The sequence below is a fragment of the Salmo salar genome, chromosome 20 (genome assembly GCF_965601325.2).
Source record: "Salmo salar chromosome 20, fSalSal1, whole genome shotgun sequence".
Taxonomy (NCBI): Eukaryota; Metazoa; Chordata; class Actinopteri; order Salmoniformes; family Salmonidae; genus Salmo; species Salmo salar.
The window spans coordinates 13,560,809-13,577,691 of NC_138310.1; the positions used below are offsets into that span (position 1 = coordinate 13,560,809).

A 16,883-nucleotide genomic window follows, 5' to 3' on the forward strand; every position below is an offset into this window, starting at 1 on the left:
TAAAAAAAAGACAGGTAAAAGAAGATTCCAAATAGATATCAAATATATGGACGACACATTGAGAAACAGTAGAGAAACAGTGAAGGGAATCTGCAGTGCCAGTGGGAGCTAGTCCTACCAGGCTCCAGGTAGCTGAACTGGGCCAGGGACCTCATCTCCAGGTGCTCCAGGTCGTACGTCTCAGCCTCCCGGCCGCCCAGGTCCCGGACCAACTGCTTGTTGACCATGCACATACAGCCCAGCTGTACCAGGGCCCGGAACAGCAGAGGGACCTGGGGGAAAGAGAGTTGTTCATTAGGCACCAAACAAAATAAAAACTGATTAAAAACATGCAGGGCTACCTGGACTTTAATTTTTTTTACTTGTTTTTAAATTATTATTTTTTTTAACTTGTACTACACACACACACACACACACACACACACACACACACACACACACACACACACACACAGAGACTAATACTCAAAATACAGCCATTGATTATATTTCCCTAACTATGCAATGTTAACATGCTAACCAAGACACACAACACTGGATTCGGCAATAAAGTACAATCCCTTAACCCCACTAACAGCTTCTTGTACACATCCAGGAGGAACACGACCTTGTCCTATCCTAACCCGGAGGTACCTGTGTCTCGTAGACCCCCTCTATGTCTGGGGCAGAGAGGTCAGCGTTGATCTCGTTGATGTGCTCCTGGTACATGTCCTCAGGGACAGAGTACTGGTACAGGTAGTAGACGATGTTGGAGCGCGGCAGAAGACGGTTCACCTGCACAAAACAAAAACCAGAGTGCTCAGTCATCAAATAATAACACTAACAATGAGAAATTGAACTTTTATAGTGCTTTTCATTCCAAAAATAACCTCAACCAGCTTTAAAGCAACCGACGGCATGTCATTCAAGAGTAGACGGAGGGCTTGAGCAGTCAGCCGGAGGGAGGTGGTCACCGATCTATTAATCAACCCGTCTCTCATGAGGCTAACATGTACCTTCCTGTATGTGGTTCCCTCCTCCTGCTTGGGGACCTTCTGGTTGACGTAGAACACCCGTGGGATGTTGAGCTTCATGCAGTGCAGGTCACTGCCGATCACAGCCCACAGCTTATACAGCCCAGGGTGACTGGTCTCTGCAATCTGGGGTAGAGAGAGAGGAGAGGACAGGACATCCAGTCACACACACACAGACAGCAGGGTTTAAGCATTTTGGAGCGTGGCCAGAGAGGAGCATTCACAAGATGTATACAGTGCGTCTTCCTTTTGCTCTGTACAGTTCCCATGAACTATTCTGAAACAAAACAATGGTATTTGGAGTTTTAGTCAATATGGACACAGTTTAAGCCTAGTCCTGTACAAAATACTTTAAACAGATTCTTCATTGAGCAGCAGCATGCTTTTTAGTTCAACACTAGGCTTGATCTGTGTCCCGGAAACTGGCCTAACTAAATATTATTTGACCCCCTGGGACCAACCTAACCCACCTGTACGATCTGCCAGGGCATGTCCAGGATACTGCGCGCCGTGCGGCGGAGGAAGCTACCCAGGCCTGTGGCGGGACCCGCGTCCCGGATCACCCCTCCCCCCATGGCCTGGACCTCGCCGTCCTGCAGGCGCCGGCGCTTCCGGCGCTCCTTCCTCTGCCGCAGCTGCAGCTCCCACTTCTTCTTGTGGTAGCGCAGCCACACCAGGCGCGCCTCCTGTGTTTCCCCCGTGGGTGGTGGCGGGCCGAGGATCTCCCGCCAGGACTGGGTGAGCTCCGTCTCCTGGGACTCCACGGCCTGGCTGTTCTCTCCTTGCGACACCCGCTTGCGCTTCGTGCTGATCAGTATGGCCGGCTGCAAGGGTCGGGCAGGCATCCCAAAGTCCTCAATGTCAGCCGCCTGCCCTGCCTCCAGGGCATGATGGGCCACCTGAGAGGGGGAGGCAAGAGAGGGGGAGTGGCGTGAGTGTGTGTCTTTCTGTGTGTGTCGCCGCTACCGTTGGCTAGGCGGGTGTACCTGTCTCTTGCCCTCGCTGGTGAACAGCTCGCTGATCTTCTTCTGCTTGTAGATGTCGTTCTTCTCCAGCAGCTTCTTGTGGAGCCAGTCCGGGTGGCGCACTCTGGGCACGGGGTTCTTCACCTACAGCCCGGATCACAACGGGACCAGATTGGGTGAGCAGCGAGCATGGAGCAGGTACAACCTGAAAGAATCTACTCGCACATGGATCAGGAGTAGGGTGAAGTTACACCTAGGTACTGGTCTCGGATCAGTTTTGCACCCCCCCCCACTAAATGGGCAAGGTTAGGATTTGGGGAGGGCGAGCTGATCCTAGATCTACACCTAGGGGCAACTTCACCACAGAGCCACGGATCAGAGCTGCTGTGGGTTTACCTGTTGCAGGGCTGCTGGAATGGTGATGATTTTCTGGATGGCACTACCCAATCTCTCAATGTAGTAGCTCCAGTCAAGGATCTGGAGAGAGTCCATGGCTAAACTCGTTAGTAGCTGTGACTCAGCTAAAACGCTGTAAGAATAGCGTCGCTCTTATAAAAATCGCTCATGCAGTACATCAACAGTCTTTGTATCGCTGTATTGAAGCGCGCCAATATGGAAGCGCGATGAAGTGAAAATCGCCCAGAGACTTACGGAGCGGATGTCCAGGTCGTGGAGGCTGGGCATCTTCAGCCACTTGCGCAGGAAGTGTTTCTTAACACTGGGTTCAGCTTGGAAGATGGCCAGGGGGATGGCCCTGTCACACAGATAGAGACAGACGAATTAACACTTCTCCACTGTCGTCATTAGCAATAAGAGACACTACACTAAAATGAGCTGAAGACTAAATGTGAAGCGAGGAGCCATGACTGTCAGTCGGTGGTAGTGAGTGTGGGTCGGTCCGCCTCACCTCTCTGTGACCGGCGTGCCCTCTGGCTTGCGGGAGATGATGTAGCGGCAGCTCAGCCCGGCATCCTTCACCATCTGGTCACCCAGGAACTCGGCCAGCCGCTTGGCCGTGCTGATGGTGTTGGACTTCTGCTCGCCATAGTCCTCCAGCTTCCGCGACATGGAGCGGTTCTCCGAGATGAGCTCAAACAGCTCCGCGTCCGGCATGTTGGCAGCCTGGGCAAAATACAAAATCCCATCAGGACACAGCATTGTAGAACTTTCAGATATAGATTACGTCGAACAAGGAGGAATCCCGTCAGCTCTCTACTATTGACAATCTGCAACTTTCCACAACGTTTTTCCCGACTGAACGTGGTCCGGCTGATGTAGCCTTCAACATGCAAGCAGAGATGGGGAATATTGTTACAACGGCCCAGGTTGGATCGCTCTTTTAATACATGGATGAATGAACAACAACAACTATTAAAATGTAAAGCTATCACACACACGCACGCCGGGAAACAAACACGTTACCTTGCTGTAGAGCACGTCGAGCCAGTAGTCGGCCACCTTGGCCACCGAGTCATAGACCTCCTCTAGAGTGGTGCCTTTGAGGAAGGCCTCGAACACGGACGACTGGAAGATCTTGATGAGCTGCAGCTCGCCTCGCCTCTTCACCTCGAAGCCCTTCAGTTCGGCCAGAGAGCCGTCCTCGTTGAACACGGCGTACCTGGACACGGGACAATGTCGAAATCATGTTATCGTCAGGAGAATGTTGTAATCGGTGTTATTATCAGGAGAATATTGTAATCATGTTATTACCAGGAGAATGTTGTAATCAGTGTTATTATCAGGAGAATGTTGTAATCGGTGTTATTATCAGGAGAATGTTGTAATCGGTGTTATTACCAGGAGAATGTTGTAATCGGTGTTATTATCAGGAGAATGTTGTAATCGGTGTTATTATCAGGAGAATGTTGTAATCGGTGTTATTATCAGGAGAATGTTGTAATCATGTTATTACCAGGAGAATGTTGTAATCGGTGTTATTATCAGGAGAATGTTGTAATCGTGTTATTACCAGGAGAATGTTGTAATCAGTGTTATTATCAGGAGAATGTTGTAATCGGTGTTATTATCAGGAGAATGTTGTAATCGGTGTTATTACCAGGAGAATGTTGTAATCAGTGTTATTATCAGGAGAATGTTGTAATCGTGTTATTATCAGGACAATGTTGTAATCAGTGTTATTATCAGGAGAATGTTGTAATCGTGTTATTATCAGGACAATGTTGTAATCAGTGTTATTATCAGGAGAATATTGTAATCGTGTTATTATCAATGTAATTGGCTGGATTCTCTCACTCTGATTGTTGGGAAGGGTCTGTAAGTAAGCATTTCAATGTTAGTCTACACCCATTGTTCACAAAGTATGTGACTAATTCGATTTGATTTGGATAAATGATACCAACTGGCCACCAAGAAAGGAGAACCATCACTCTCCATATTCTTCCCCCATCGCCTGTATATACAGAATCGCTTGTATGTACCTTTTCTTCAGTTTCTTTCCCTCCTCTTTGGAGGCGGGCAGGATCATGGCCAGGTAGGGCCCGTCCACCTCGAAGAAGATGCTGTTTTCCGCCCGCGTCTCGTAGGTCAGCGAGGCAGGGTCCACCAGCTCCTGGTACTGGTCGTTGGTGAAGCCTTCCTTCACCATGATGTTGAGCATGGCGCCTGGGTAGGAGATGGTCACCTTGGGCTTCTTCTCGTTGCTCGTCTTCACCACAAAGTTCTCGGGGAAGGTGTTGGGCAGGACGCACCAGATGCCATCCGTGTCCAGCTCCAGAGGCCTCCTGTTGTGCCACAGATAAAACACAGTAACGTAAGTGGTCGAGTTGGCATCGAAAACAGAAAATATATTAGGGGGGTACTATACTTCCCTACCAAGCAAAAAGGCAGTAAGTGCTCATAGCGTGGAACTGAGAACAATTGCTTTTATTTACCTTGGTTTCACAGTAACTTTATGCAGTTACTGCCTACATGACCCCCATTTTTCTCCAAAACACAATACAGGTAGGATACTTGTCCACATGATTAAGCATGTATTTAATGTAGAAACAATGACATTAACTCATTTTCGACCAAATGAGCAGTTACTGCATTTTTGCTTGGTAGGGCAGTATACTGAACTAAAATAGAAAACACAAAATGCAACAAATTCAAAGATTTTACAGAGTTACAGTTCATATGAGGATATCAGTCAATTGAAATAAATTCATTAGGCCCTAATCTATGGATTTCACAAGACTGGGAATACAGATATGCATCTGTTGGTCACAGATGCCTTTAAAAAATAAAAAGGTAGGGGCGTAGATCAGAAAACCAGTCAGTATCTTGTGGGACCACCATTTGCTTCATGCAGAGTGACATCTCATTTTCATAGAGTTGATCAGGCTGTTGATTGTGGCCTGTGGAATGTTGTCCCACACCTCTTCAATGGCTGTATGAAGTTGCTGGATGTTGGCGGGAACTGGAAGAGGCTGTCGTACATGTCGATCCAGAGCTTCCGAAACATGCTCAATGGGTGACATGTCTGGTGAGTATGCAGGCCATGGAAGAACTGGGACATTTGCGCCCAGATCCTCACGACATGGGGCTGTGCATTATCGTGCTGAAACAGGCGATGGTGGTGGATGAATGGCACGACAATGGGCCTCAGTTTATCACGGTATTCATGTGCATTCAAATTGCCATCGATAAAATGCGATTGTGTTCGTTGTCTGTAACATATAGCTGCCCATACCATAACCCCACCGCCACCATGGGGCACTCTGTTCACAACGTTGATTTCAGCAAACCGCTCGCCCACACGACGCCGTACATGTGGTCTGCGGTCGTGAGGCCGGTTGAACGTACTGCCAAATTCTCTAAAATTATGTTGAAGGCGGCTTATAGTAGAGAAATTAAACATTCAATTCTCTGGCAACAACTCTGTTGGACATTCCTGCAGTCAGCATGCCAATTGCACGCTCCCTCAAAACTTGAGACATCTGTGGCATTGTGTTGTGTGACAAAACTGCACATTTTAGAGTGGCCTTTTATTGTCCCCAGAACAAGGTGCACCTGTGTAATGATCATGCTGTTTAATTGGCTTCTTGATATGCCACACCTGTCAGGTGGATGGATTGTCTTGGCAAAGGAGAAATTCTCACTAACAGGAATGTAAACAAATTTGAGAGAAATAAGCTTTTTGTGCACATGGACAATTTCTGGGATCTTTTATTTCAGCTCATGAAACATGGGACCAACGCTTTACATGTTGGGTTTATATTTTAGTTCAGTATATAATGTTCGCCCCCAAAGAGTCGCTACATTGGCAAAGTTAGACACCGTAACAATAAAAAAAATACCAGTGACCATGCCATGTACTGCCACGGTGAAACAGAGTGCTGTTCATGCATGATCCGTGACCTACCCAGCACTAGACACAGGTCTCTCTAAAAAGACAAATCTCTATAACATGAGCGTATAAAAAAAGAAAGCATTAAGAGGCCTTCTGTAAGAGGATGGACATTATTAAGTTACCCGATCTGTTCCACGAGCTCTCTGGCCTGGGTGATGATGTTGGCTCCGGTGTAGCACACTATGCCAGCCATCTCCATGGAGTACCAGCGGGCCCTAGTGGAAAGACATGGCAACCACACAAACACAGCAGCACTGTCAACAGGTTGCAAAAACGTTTTCTACCTACTGAATACAGCCCAGATCATTCTCTCTCTCTCTCTCTCTTTTAAAACATGGATGGGAGGGGGACGGTGCAGCTGCACCTACCCTTTCCTCATGACGTAGCCATAGAAGGAGTTGAGGATGCACTTGTGGGCGAGCTGGAGAGAATCGTAGAGGATCTCCATGTTCTTACAGCGCTTCACCAGGGCAGCGTCACCACTTTCCTGGGCTGCAGACAGTTTCTTCTTCCACACCTGCAGTACCACAGAGGACGGGAGAGGAGAGAGGTAAACACTTAACACGCTACGGACAGGCATAGTCGCTGGAATCATGCTAAAAGTAAGAAAGAGAATGTAGCGACAACAACAAAAAAGATCAGAGCCAGCAACACACGGTTCGGGTTGACACTAGTGTAAAAATGGTATTCCTCCCCATGTCAAATGCACACCTTGAGTTGTATGCATGACATCTTGGGGGCTACTTTCTAGTGGGAGAAGAGTAAATAAGGTACGGTAGCTCTTTGGCAAGTACCTTGTGCAGTCCCTTAAACTCGTAGCGGCGGTCTCTGAAGGCTCGCACAGTGTCCACGTAGAAGGAGTTCTCCCTCTGGCAGATGGTGGTGACCCGCTCCTCCAGCTTGGTCTGGCGGACCTTCTTATAGGCCCTCCTGCAGTAGTCTGGGACAGAACAGACCGTGCGCGAATGTCATGAAGTTAAGTGAAATGCACAACAGTAACTCACTGACAACTTCTGTGCCAATCTAAAAAGATTTCTCCCTCGCTCACCGCCCAGGCGTTTCTTCTCGTGGCGGGCCTGCTCCTCCAGGTTGAGCTCATGGAAGGCCCGCGGCCTGCCGTTAGGGAAGAGCGGAGGAAACTTCTCTGATTCCAGCTGCTGCTGGATGCGATGGAACTCACTGCGGCTGGCCGGCACTGCAGACAGGGCGGAGCAAGCAGGTGAGCGGGAAGGGAAGAAAGAGGCAATTACAATTAGGGCAATATATTGAATTAATTCAAATTAATTTTGAACACGATAATCCAAATGCTTGTATTTCAATAATAATTTTATTTTTTTATGAGGGTCTATGTCAGCTTGTTGTCTTTTGGTCTCGTCTCCTTCTGTGCTGCGTGCCCCTTCCCATTTACTCGCATGCACCCACACAAAGCCCCTGCCACTCATAACAACAAAGATGAGAGATCACTTCTTCCTCTCTGACAAGCGGTTTCAACTCGCTATTTGCATTTGAGGTTTGGTCCAACAGAAATCGGTTATATGGACACTGAAGACTGTTCAGATGTTGAAATCAGGTGGCCTAAATGGACAGGCTAGCACGCTGTTCAAACCGTTGGAGACAGACAGAAGGGTGTCCTCATGACAATTCAACTGTTCTACCTTACTAGCTAGCAAATGGATCCAAGTTGGCTAAACTTGAAATATAGAGATTAGCTGGCTACTCACTAGCACGTGGGCTTGTGCTTGAGACACTTAAATGAGAGTTGAATTGATTTTCTATAATGCCTGCTGCTAGAAGTCATTCATTATTAGTGAATGTGCAGTATGCACGGTTCTGGTTAAATTTGGAACAAAAATTGCATTTTCATAGACTGAGTTGGAAGCCAGATACATGATTATTGTAAAAAAGCAGGTTAAACTATTAGTGGGTTTTATGGTTGTGGAAGACATATTTAGCCTAGGTATAATTTCACAAGCCCTGAATTCACTTGATTATTGCTTGAACGTTTTAAATGCAGTGTATTTCAATTGTACAAAAAGCTTATTTAAAACAACTAAATAGATTTATGGACAATTCATAGCCATATTGCCCTGCCATAATTACCTTTAAAAACAAAAAACTGTTTTAAGTGAGAAGTAGGCATTGTAGGTCTGAAGCCCCCCTCCCCCCCAAAAGAGAAGAAATTCACATGGAGCTCCAAAATGCCTACTTCACCCATGCTCTACCAAGGTTTTCCAGCACACCGCTTTGACCTACTACAGTAGCTATGTTGGTCTATTGTACTTCCAACAATATGTACGAAGGTTGCTTAGGATTCAAACCTTCTCAAACAGCTAGCTGCTAAAGGCTTAAGTAATTTGTGTAAAAACCTTCCATAACAAAATATATATTTTTTCCTGTTTGTTAGTTAACTGTTAGCCATCTTTCAGATGACTGGTGTTAGCTAGTTACAGAGGCTAGCTGTTGTACTTTGGGTACGCAAGCAAACGTTAGCTAGGTAAGGCTAGCTAGCCATCTAATTGGTCGACATGAAAAATATGTTAGCATTGTCGGAAATGCTTCAAAAAGGAAGCACATGGTTGGTTCTTAAATGGACAGAAATGGGCACGTGAGAGCGCTAAATTATCAAAATGTAAGAAACTATTGCATCTACAAACTTAGTCAATCCAACATGTTATGTCAAATGGTCACTTTATGGACACTATAGTCTCGTTTTAATCCGACAACTGGAATTTGAGCTAGGTGGGTGCAAAAAATAATTCTGAAAACTACCTTGTTAAAATTATGGTATGTGGTTCTTGGTAACGACCGGACAGCTAATGATGAAAGGTTTGTTGTGTACCTCCAATTTTTTTATTTAACTAGGCAAGTCAGTTAAGAACAAATTCTTATTTACAATGATGGCCTAGGAACAGTGGGTTAACGACAGATTTTTACCTTGTCAGCTCGGGGATTCGATCTAGCAACCTTTCAGTTACTGGCCCAACGCTCTAACCACTAGGCTACCTGTCGCCCCCAATCAAGTTGATTTGCAAATTTTCATCGACATTGGTGTCATATTGGCTTGGATACAATGGTAGGTAGATATGAATTTAACATTGAGCTTCAGCCAATGCCATACCATTGTGACAAGTTACATCTCGGATGACTGTCTCTAAAACAAAGCAAGGGCTTCGGGTGACACTGGTATAGCAGCAGAAAACAGAAGTCAGTCTAAAAAGAGCTGACCACAGCAACACACACTACAGAAACTTACTGATCTCCCCCCTCCATTGCCAGCTCATCTTCCTCTGACAGTTGGCCCCCGGCTTGTTGAAATCGCAGGCAGCACACGTGGCCTCGTCAACCATAGCAGAGGGCTGAGGAAGAGAAAGGGAACAGAACAGTATTACTTTCTGGAGCGTTGCCAGACCAAGTCCTTTGAAATGTCACATGTAATAAAGGGAGCATTCGACATTGAACAGGGGGTATCCATTTTTGACATGCGCGCATGCACACCGCGGTGTAGTTTACCTGCAGGCGGTTGGTGAGGATGATGTTGGGGTACATGGCCGCCACGTCCAGATGGTAGATGAGTGGACACTCGATCCTGTTGGGGACCTCCTTCAAAGAGATGAGCTTCTTCTTGATCTCGTCACACACCTGCAGACAGGGCAGATGATGATTCATGGAAAGTACAGCATTTCATTGCGGAGAAAAGAGAAAGAATGCATTTTCCATTTACACGCACACTATGGGGGTCAATTCTAACTTTCCCCTTTCTTTAGGGGAACATTTTTACTTTGACAATAAGAAAGTGGATGGTGTTTTGTGGCCCGAGATTGTACATGAAGAGAAGTTGGTAACGCTATAGATGTCACCGTTTTTAAAATGTAAGGAGACGTAGATTGATGGCATGATAATGGGCAGACCACAATGGAAACAAGACTTTTTGTCTATATAATCCTCAGCAATTTTGGTACATGTATTGGTTGGCCTGGTGTGGCTTCTTTATGTACTGTATTTTAAATCGTTAAATCAAATCAAACCTCGTTGAAGTTGGTGACTTGCTCCAGGGGAATCTTCTCCTCCTCCTCGATGGCGTGACGCAGCGTTTCCTCCACCCGCTGAAGCAGGAAGTCGAATGCCGCCGGATTCTGTCCAACACACCAGAAAGAAAACCGTGTCAACAAAACACGTAAACTAAATACCTACACAGGCAAATAACGGACTGGGGCCGAGCAGTGCCATACCATTTTGAAGCGGCAGGGGATGTCGCTGCGGAACACGCCGGACTCCAGGGCCTCCACGTGACCCCCCACGTAGGTCTCAGAGTCCATGACGTGGCCATCGTCTGTCAGCTTGTTGAACACCTGCTCCTGCTTGTTGGGGAAGACGATGTTGGCATGGTAGGCCTGCACCATGAGCAGCGCCTCACACAGGGTCCCCGAACCCTTACGCAGCACCTGCACACACAACCACACATACCAGTGAGCAATAGTCCAATCTCACCACCCCATTGTCCATGTTTCGACTGACAAAGTGATAAGAGACAAACCTCATCCGGCTCCATAGGGATGATGGTGCAAAGAGCAAAGATGAAGGGGTGGACGTACTTCATGTAAAGATAATACGTGGCCACGGCATCCGACACAGAGTAAGTGGCCAGAGTCTGGGGACACAGCCATGAGAAAACCAGTCAGACAACCAACCTGCATCACATCTACACCCACAACTTGGACTCGTTCTCAATTCACCTTTCCTCCATTCCTTGCAACCTCTCTACACGCCTCCTTCTCAAAATACACTGGAGAATGAGGTTCGAGAAGAGGAGGGACCTTTGACCTTCTCCAATACGATTGAGAAAGCGGCGAGAGATCGGATATCACGACTCAGAGAAAGACATTGAGATAGGTCCTATCTCACCGCTTCTAAAAGCGGTGCCTGTGTTTGTGTCTCCCAGAATGCACCAGCTGACCTGTGACTCCTCTGTGGCCATGCGGCACATCTCCTCGGGGTCCAGCTCCACTGGGTCATAGCCCAGCTTGGCCTTGGCCGCCGCCTTCAGGTTGTGACTGCCCACCGGCAGGTAGCTGTCACGCTTCACCCACCTGACACACACACACACACACACACACACACACACACACACACACCACACACACACACACACACACACACGCACGCACACACACACACACACACACACACGCACGCACACGCACACGCACACGCACACGCACACACACGCACACGGGTTAGTCAGTTTGTGTTAGTGTGCGCGTATCATTATTTGTGTAGGTACAACACCACACAGATAACGAGGTACCCTATTATGAGATGCATGGTGGCCCTTACCTAAAGGCGTCCATGTGGATGGCCTGGCTAGCCCTGTACTCGCCCTGGTTGTCCTTCTGGAAGCCAATCTCTCTGTACATGTCCAGGCCGTGGTGGGCAGCCCTGGTCTCCACAAAGGGCCTTTTAGAGGAGAGAAGTAGAAGAGGGAAAGAGAGAAGGATGAGGGGAGAGTGATGAGGCAAGGGGGTGGGAGGGGGGCAGTTGAGCACACCCCCAGACCGACTCACCAATCGAAAAAGTCTCCGTTGTAGGTGACAAAGATTTCGGGCTTGGTTTCTTGGACGTGCTCGAACCATCGCTGAATGAGACCCGCCTACAAGCACAGAACACAGCATGTCATCAAGTATGCATGTCTTTATATTGTACGTATTTAGGTATGCCCGTAGGCGTTTACTTGTCTTTTGTTATTGATGCTCCCCTCCTTACCTCATCAGGCTCATTGAATACAGTGAAGGGTCCCTCGTACTCTGGCTTAGGGGTGAACTCAAAGTCCTCAATGTCCTCAGAGACAATCTCTCGGTTTGTGATCAGGTAGCCCTGGCAGGGATCATGAACAGTAAAGACATCAGTTAAAGGAGCAGACAGGAAACAGACAGGAAATTCAGAGCTCCAGATTGGGAGTGAAAATGGGACATCTTCACAGTAGATCGGATTGTGCTTTTGTGCTGTACAGCCAACTCCTATGGTCGTTGTTAACGACAACTAAGATAGAGGGATGCAAACTACTGAGGGCCCAAAAAGGTGACACTTTTTTTTTTGGCACTGAAACATGCAAAAAAAAAATCCCTGCTAGGTGGAAATGCAGCTTTTACCTAATTAAACAACAAAGAATATGATCTACATGATCAGTCTCTGTGTGTAATATAAAAAGTGGTTCATGTGAACCTAACTCACAGCTAAAAAAAAATGTAAGAAAGAAATCCAACTTTACTGCAAATGAGAAGAAAAAAACAATACACTAATATTGCAGTTAGCCATGACAGCCTTTACAATAGAACACTTGTGACCACACACATCTAAATATTGCACTTAGGGAAAAAAACATCTTTAAGTAGAAATAGAATGAAACAAACAGGCATTCTATTGTTGCTCTATTATAGTGGCCACTATAGTAGACATCGATCAAGTGCACAAGGCTACATGTGTGCAAAAATAACGTTCATTGAGTAAAAAAATGTAATAATCCCCCCTCACTCACAAAGTGGTACAGTCCAGTTCAACACAACGAAAGCATTATCTTTGGGCTACACTGAACATTATTACATTGTACACTTCCTGCCTGTGGACATCTGTTCTACAATGTGCCAGCAGAGCATGATACCGTTTGTTGGCATAATTGATCTCTTTCAGGCAGAGTACACCTGGCATACCCCTTTATATCCACTGTATTGAAAAGGTGAGAAAAAGGTTAAGTGTGTGGTGTTCCTTTCACCATACTGTCATCCAGCATAAACCAGGCCCAGCTCCAGCTACACTTGATCCCTGAATCCACTTGTTTAACAAGCAACGCCTCATTTTCACCTAATTCTCTCATTCTGAAAATTAACCACATACTGTAGAGGGAAAGCCTTAGTTTGTTAGCTAGTTAACATTTCACACAGATTGCCAGGGTCCAGTAAGCAACTATAGTATTTGCGTTATAACTTGAGGAAGGGCAAGGAGTTGTATACCAGTTAATATTATAGCGAATTGGTTAGGTTACTAATGTTAGCTCATCTGATGCTGCAACATCAGCTAGCTAACGTTAGCTGTCTGACTTTATTAACAAGCTAATTTTCACACCATAAACTCAATTATTTGATCAGATAAGTTGGCTAATGTTGCTCAACATTTCTCTCCCCCCAAACTTTTCTCATCGGATCTGCACGAATCACGTAGGTCACCCATTTTGGATTCAAAACGGCAAACTTAGCCAATAGGTGACTAGTTTGCATCCCTGAAAATAGCGGTTTGTAATGTCTTGCCAAATCCTGAGACCAGGCTGGTCCAACATACCTGTCCGTCGATCATGTAGGATATCATCATAATCTGGTCTGTTTCTGCATCAGGGAATTTCAGAGGAAGCTTGGTGGTCTCTATGTCAAAGGCCAGCACAACTGGGTCCTGAGAAACAGGGAAACAAAAATCACAACTAGAAACACCGCTGGGACTGTTAGTCAGATTGTGAGTTCGGTCAATTAAATTAGAAAAATGAAGATAGAGAAAGACCATGGTATCTTGACAACAAGAAACCTGGACGGCTCAATGAAAATCCCAAACAACTGGAAATCAGTTTAAAACATCAGATAGATGGCCATCGACATAAGTAAAAAAAATAAAACATGTTCTTACTGGTCGTTCCACCAGGTCGCTTCTCAGTATGATCTCTGGAGGGTATGCACTACCCCTGTACCGAACGTTGTACCAGTGAGCCTAGGGAAGAAACAAAGAATGTGAACGGTAAGTCTTCATAGGGGATTACTGGGGAGAGAAAGCCCATCATTCCACAGAGCATCCACTGCCTAGCCTGGTCCCAGATCGGTTTGTTCTGTCTGGCCAACTCCAATGGTCATTGTGGCGACATAACACAAAAAGGACCTGGGAGCCCGGGCTATCCATTGGCCACGCAGGAACGTCAAAGGCCCTTACCACGTGGATCTTAAGGTCGATGGACAGGCGCACGTGGTAAGGCACGTCGTACTCTCTCATGTCCACTATGTTGTCCATCTGGTCGGAGGTTTTCTTGGACATGCCATCTTCATCTGCTGCCGAGACACTGCCTCCTGCCAACGCACTGATGAGCAGAGAGCTCGTCAAAAACGTATAGAAAGACCCAGAAGAGTAGAATTTCAAGATGATACTGTACTACCGCACTCCACATCACAGTAACACTTTATTTCACAGCCTGTGAGGTATTTACCGAGAAACTACACGGTAACACCATAATGAATACCCAAGAATTACTATATTGTAACAAATATCAGGAGGTAACAATTTTTACCACAAAGTTATTAACTCTTAAAGTCTTTCAAATGATTACCAGAAAGTACAACATTTTACCAAGTATTTTCACATTAAATACTGGATTAAAAAAGTGGCAATAGGGCTGTAAAATAAAATGTTTATCAAAATCAAACTGTCGGTCTGCGAGACACTGTACCTTGATAACATTGAGGTGTAGGTATCGTTGGACTTCTCCCTCTCCCGGTTCTTGCGCACCGCCGGCGAGATCTCCCGTTTGACCTTCATGAGGTCATCCACAGTGTTGAATGAAAGCTTGACGTAGCTCCTCTTTAGTCCCACCAGGTGATTGGGCTATGGAGAAAACATATGTTGACATGTTTATCCAACAGTAATACTGGATGCCATCTCCCAGAGGTCAATGTCTGAGCTGGCGTGGACGTTGTTGACGTGTGTTTACGCTAGAGACGTCCTGCTGCAGCGTAACAGACTGAATCTGCCGGTATTAGCCATTAGCCAAAGTGGTATATGTGTTTCAACCTGCCCTGAAATTAATAGAATTGATTCACACATGATTTTGGTACTTAACATGCGTGTCATGATCACGTCTGGTGGGGAGAGACAAAATGATAATGCACGTGCGGGGCCGGTCTAGACTGTATACGTCCATTATTCCGTGACTTATCCATTTCTAAATGGCCTAAGGTTTGGTTTCTCACCAGATCCAGGTCCTCCTTAGGGAGCATCTCCAGCTTCGCCACCTTCCCTTGGAACTTCTTGGACAAGAATGAGATGACTTCTCTCTCACAGTTCTGGATGGGGCACACAGGTGGTCGACGTTGTCATTCATACGAGAAGTAATAAAGCCTGTTCATTTTAAAACGAGTACCTGGTCATCCCTGACTTACCTTTTTAGTGGCTATGTAGAAATAGGGCTTAAAGGGGAGGGGTACCTACAACAAAAGGAAAGTGAAACAGAAGGATGAGATTGCAGCAGCTGAACATCGCCATTGTGATCAGTCTTGCACTAGTGTTTATATCAGGTGGTCAGATCCTCACCTTGAACCTGCTGCCATCTTCCTGGATGAAATAATAGTCCACAGCGCTGACCATCCGTTTGTCATCGTCCAGAATTTCTGTCTGAGATGGGAACAGGAGGATTAGATATTGACAATAGGCACATTAAGATGAGGTGATCAAGCCTTGCTAAAACATTTCTTCAATTCAGGCACAAGAACAAGACTTGTATTATAAATACTGTGTCATCAGGACAATGCCCTTATTTGTCTATGTAGGCCTAAGAAAGAGTCTTCCACAATGCAATCCCCACTTTTGGGGCGGTAGTGGTTAGAGCGTTGGGCCAGTAACCGAAAGGTTGGTGGATCGAATCCCCGAGCCGACAAGGTACAAATCTGTTGTTCTGCCCCTTAACAAGGCAGTGGCAGAACGTTCCCCGGTAGGGCATCATTGTAAATAAGAATTTGTTCTTAACTGACTTGCCTAGTTAAATAAAGGTTAAACAAATATATACAAATAAAACTAACATAAAAATAGCACATAAAACACATGAAGCTAAATGACAGCAGGTCCAACTTAAGGGCATCCTGATCATGTGCTTTCCAGAGCCCACTCTGGTCTGTGTGATTGACCTACAGGGTGCATGTTGATGAGCCAGCCAGTCTTCTCTCCTGGGTCCTTCATCCTCTCGAACCCGAAGCGGGAGTCCATCTCGTCTGTGAACTGGCTGCGCTCCAGCCGGATAGCAGCCGACATGGATGACCGGTCATCCCTATGGAGGAGAATACATAACATCAGAAATACCGGTACATGCCGTACACAAGAGTGTGACTGTTTTGCGAATGTGTAATTAACTATTAATTTAGCCACGCAGCAGGGCTGGGGTCATTTCGACGAAGGCAGTCAACTCAGGAAGGGATTTTAATTCAACATAACTTCTACTCCTAAGTTATTTGATAAGTCATTAAATGTTTGTTTTTTTCAAATTTGGAATTGTTATTTAACTTTACTTCGGGAACTGAGTACCACCATTTCAAGTGGACCCCAGCCTAGCATCTAAAAAAAGGGATGTAATAGTTTGTTCATTGCTCAGCGATTCTCCAGTAAAAACCGTCTACAATTTTATGAGTGTAACTTCAGCAGCATGTCCCGCTCTGAAACTAGCTATCAAGTACAAAAAAAAAAAAATATATATATATATATATATATAGTACAGGCTCACACGCTGTCGCCATAGAATGCCCTTAGTTCTTGTCTCTTTAA

At 46.0% G+C, this 16,883-nt stretch overlaps 1 protein-coding gene across 1 annotated transcript in view; it reads right to left on the reverse strand.

The window, feature by feature from the left end:
• Positions 1 to 16,883, reverse strand: part of pole (polymerase (DNA directed), epsilon) — a 28,267-nt gene that overhangs the window by 10,670 nt on the left and 714 nt on the right. Inside the window, exons 2-32 of the mRNA XM_014160794.3 lie at positions 16,257 to 16,392; positions 15,663 to 15,743; positions 15,512 to 15,556; positions 15,323 to 15,415; positions 14,803 to 14,957; positions 14,292 to 14,436; positions 13,995 to 14,075; positions 13,659 to 13,766; positions 12,090 to 12,200; positions 11,891 to 11,976; positions 11,664 to 11,783; positions 11,284 to 11,416; positions 10,864 to 10,977; positions 10,559 to 10,771; positions 10,355 to 10,462; positions 9,840 to 9,968; positions 9,583 to 9,685; positions 7,378 to 7,524; positions 7,124 to 7,269; positions 6,698 to 6,846; positions 6,452 to 6,544; positions 4,417 to 4,719; positions 3,401 to 3,596; positions 2,886 to 3,100; positions 2,630 to 2,732; positions 2,375 to 2,455; positions 2,000 to 2,122; positions 1,484 to 1,912; positions 996 to 1,139; positions 634 to 774; positions 119 to 272 (exon numbers count right to left, since the gene is read on the reverse strand). Coding sequence (XP_014016269.1) covers positions 119 to 272; positions 634 to 774; positions 996 to 1,139; positions 1,484 to 1,912; positions 2,000 to 2,122; positions 2,375 to 2,455; positions 2,630 to 2,732; positions 2,886 to 3,100; positions 3,401 to 3,596; positions 4,417 to 4,719; positions 6,452 to 6,544; positions 6,698 to 6,846; positions 7,124 to 7,269; positions 7,378 to 7,524; positions 9,583 to 9,685; positions 9,840 to 9,968; positions 10,355 to 10,462; positions 10,559 to 10,771; positions 10,864 to 10,977; positions 11,284 to 11,416; positions 11,664 to 11,783; positions 11,891 to 11,976; positions 12,090 to 12,200; positions 13,659 to 13,766; positions 13,995 to 14,075; positions 14,292 to 14,436; positions 14,803 to 14,957; positions 15,323 to 15,415; positions 15,512 to 15,556; positions 15,663 to 15,743; positions 16,257 to 16,392 — 4,385 coding nt within the window. The remainder of the gene's footprint in view (positions 1 to 118; positions 273 to 633; positions 775 to 995; positions 1,140 to 1,483; positions 1,913 to 1,999; positions 2,123 to 2,374; positions 2,456 to 2,629; positions 2,733 to 2,885; positions 3,101 to 3,400; positions 3,597 to 4,416; positions 4,720 to 6,451; positions 6,545 to 6,697; positions 6,847 to 7,123; positions 7,270 to 7,377; positions 7,525 to 9,582; positions 9,686 to 9,839; positions 9,969 to 10,354; positions 10,463 to 10,558; positions 10,772 to 10,863; positions 10,978 to 11,283; positions 11,417 to 11,663; positions 11,784 to 11,890; positions 11,977 to 12,089; positions 12,201 to 13,658; positions 13,767 to 13,994; positions 14,076 to 14,291; positions 14,437 to 14,802; positions 14,958 to 15,322; positions 15,416 to 15,511; positions 15,557 to 15,662; positions 15,744 to 16,256; positions 16,393 to 16,883) is intronic.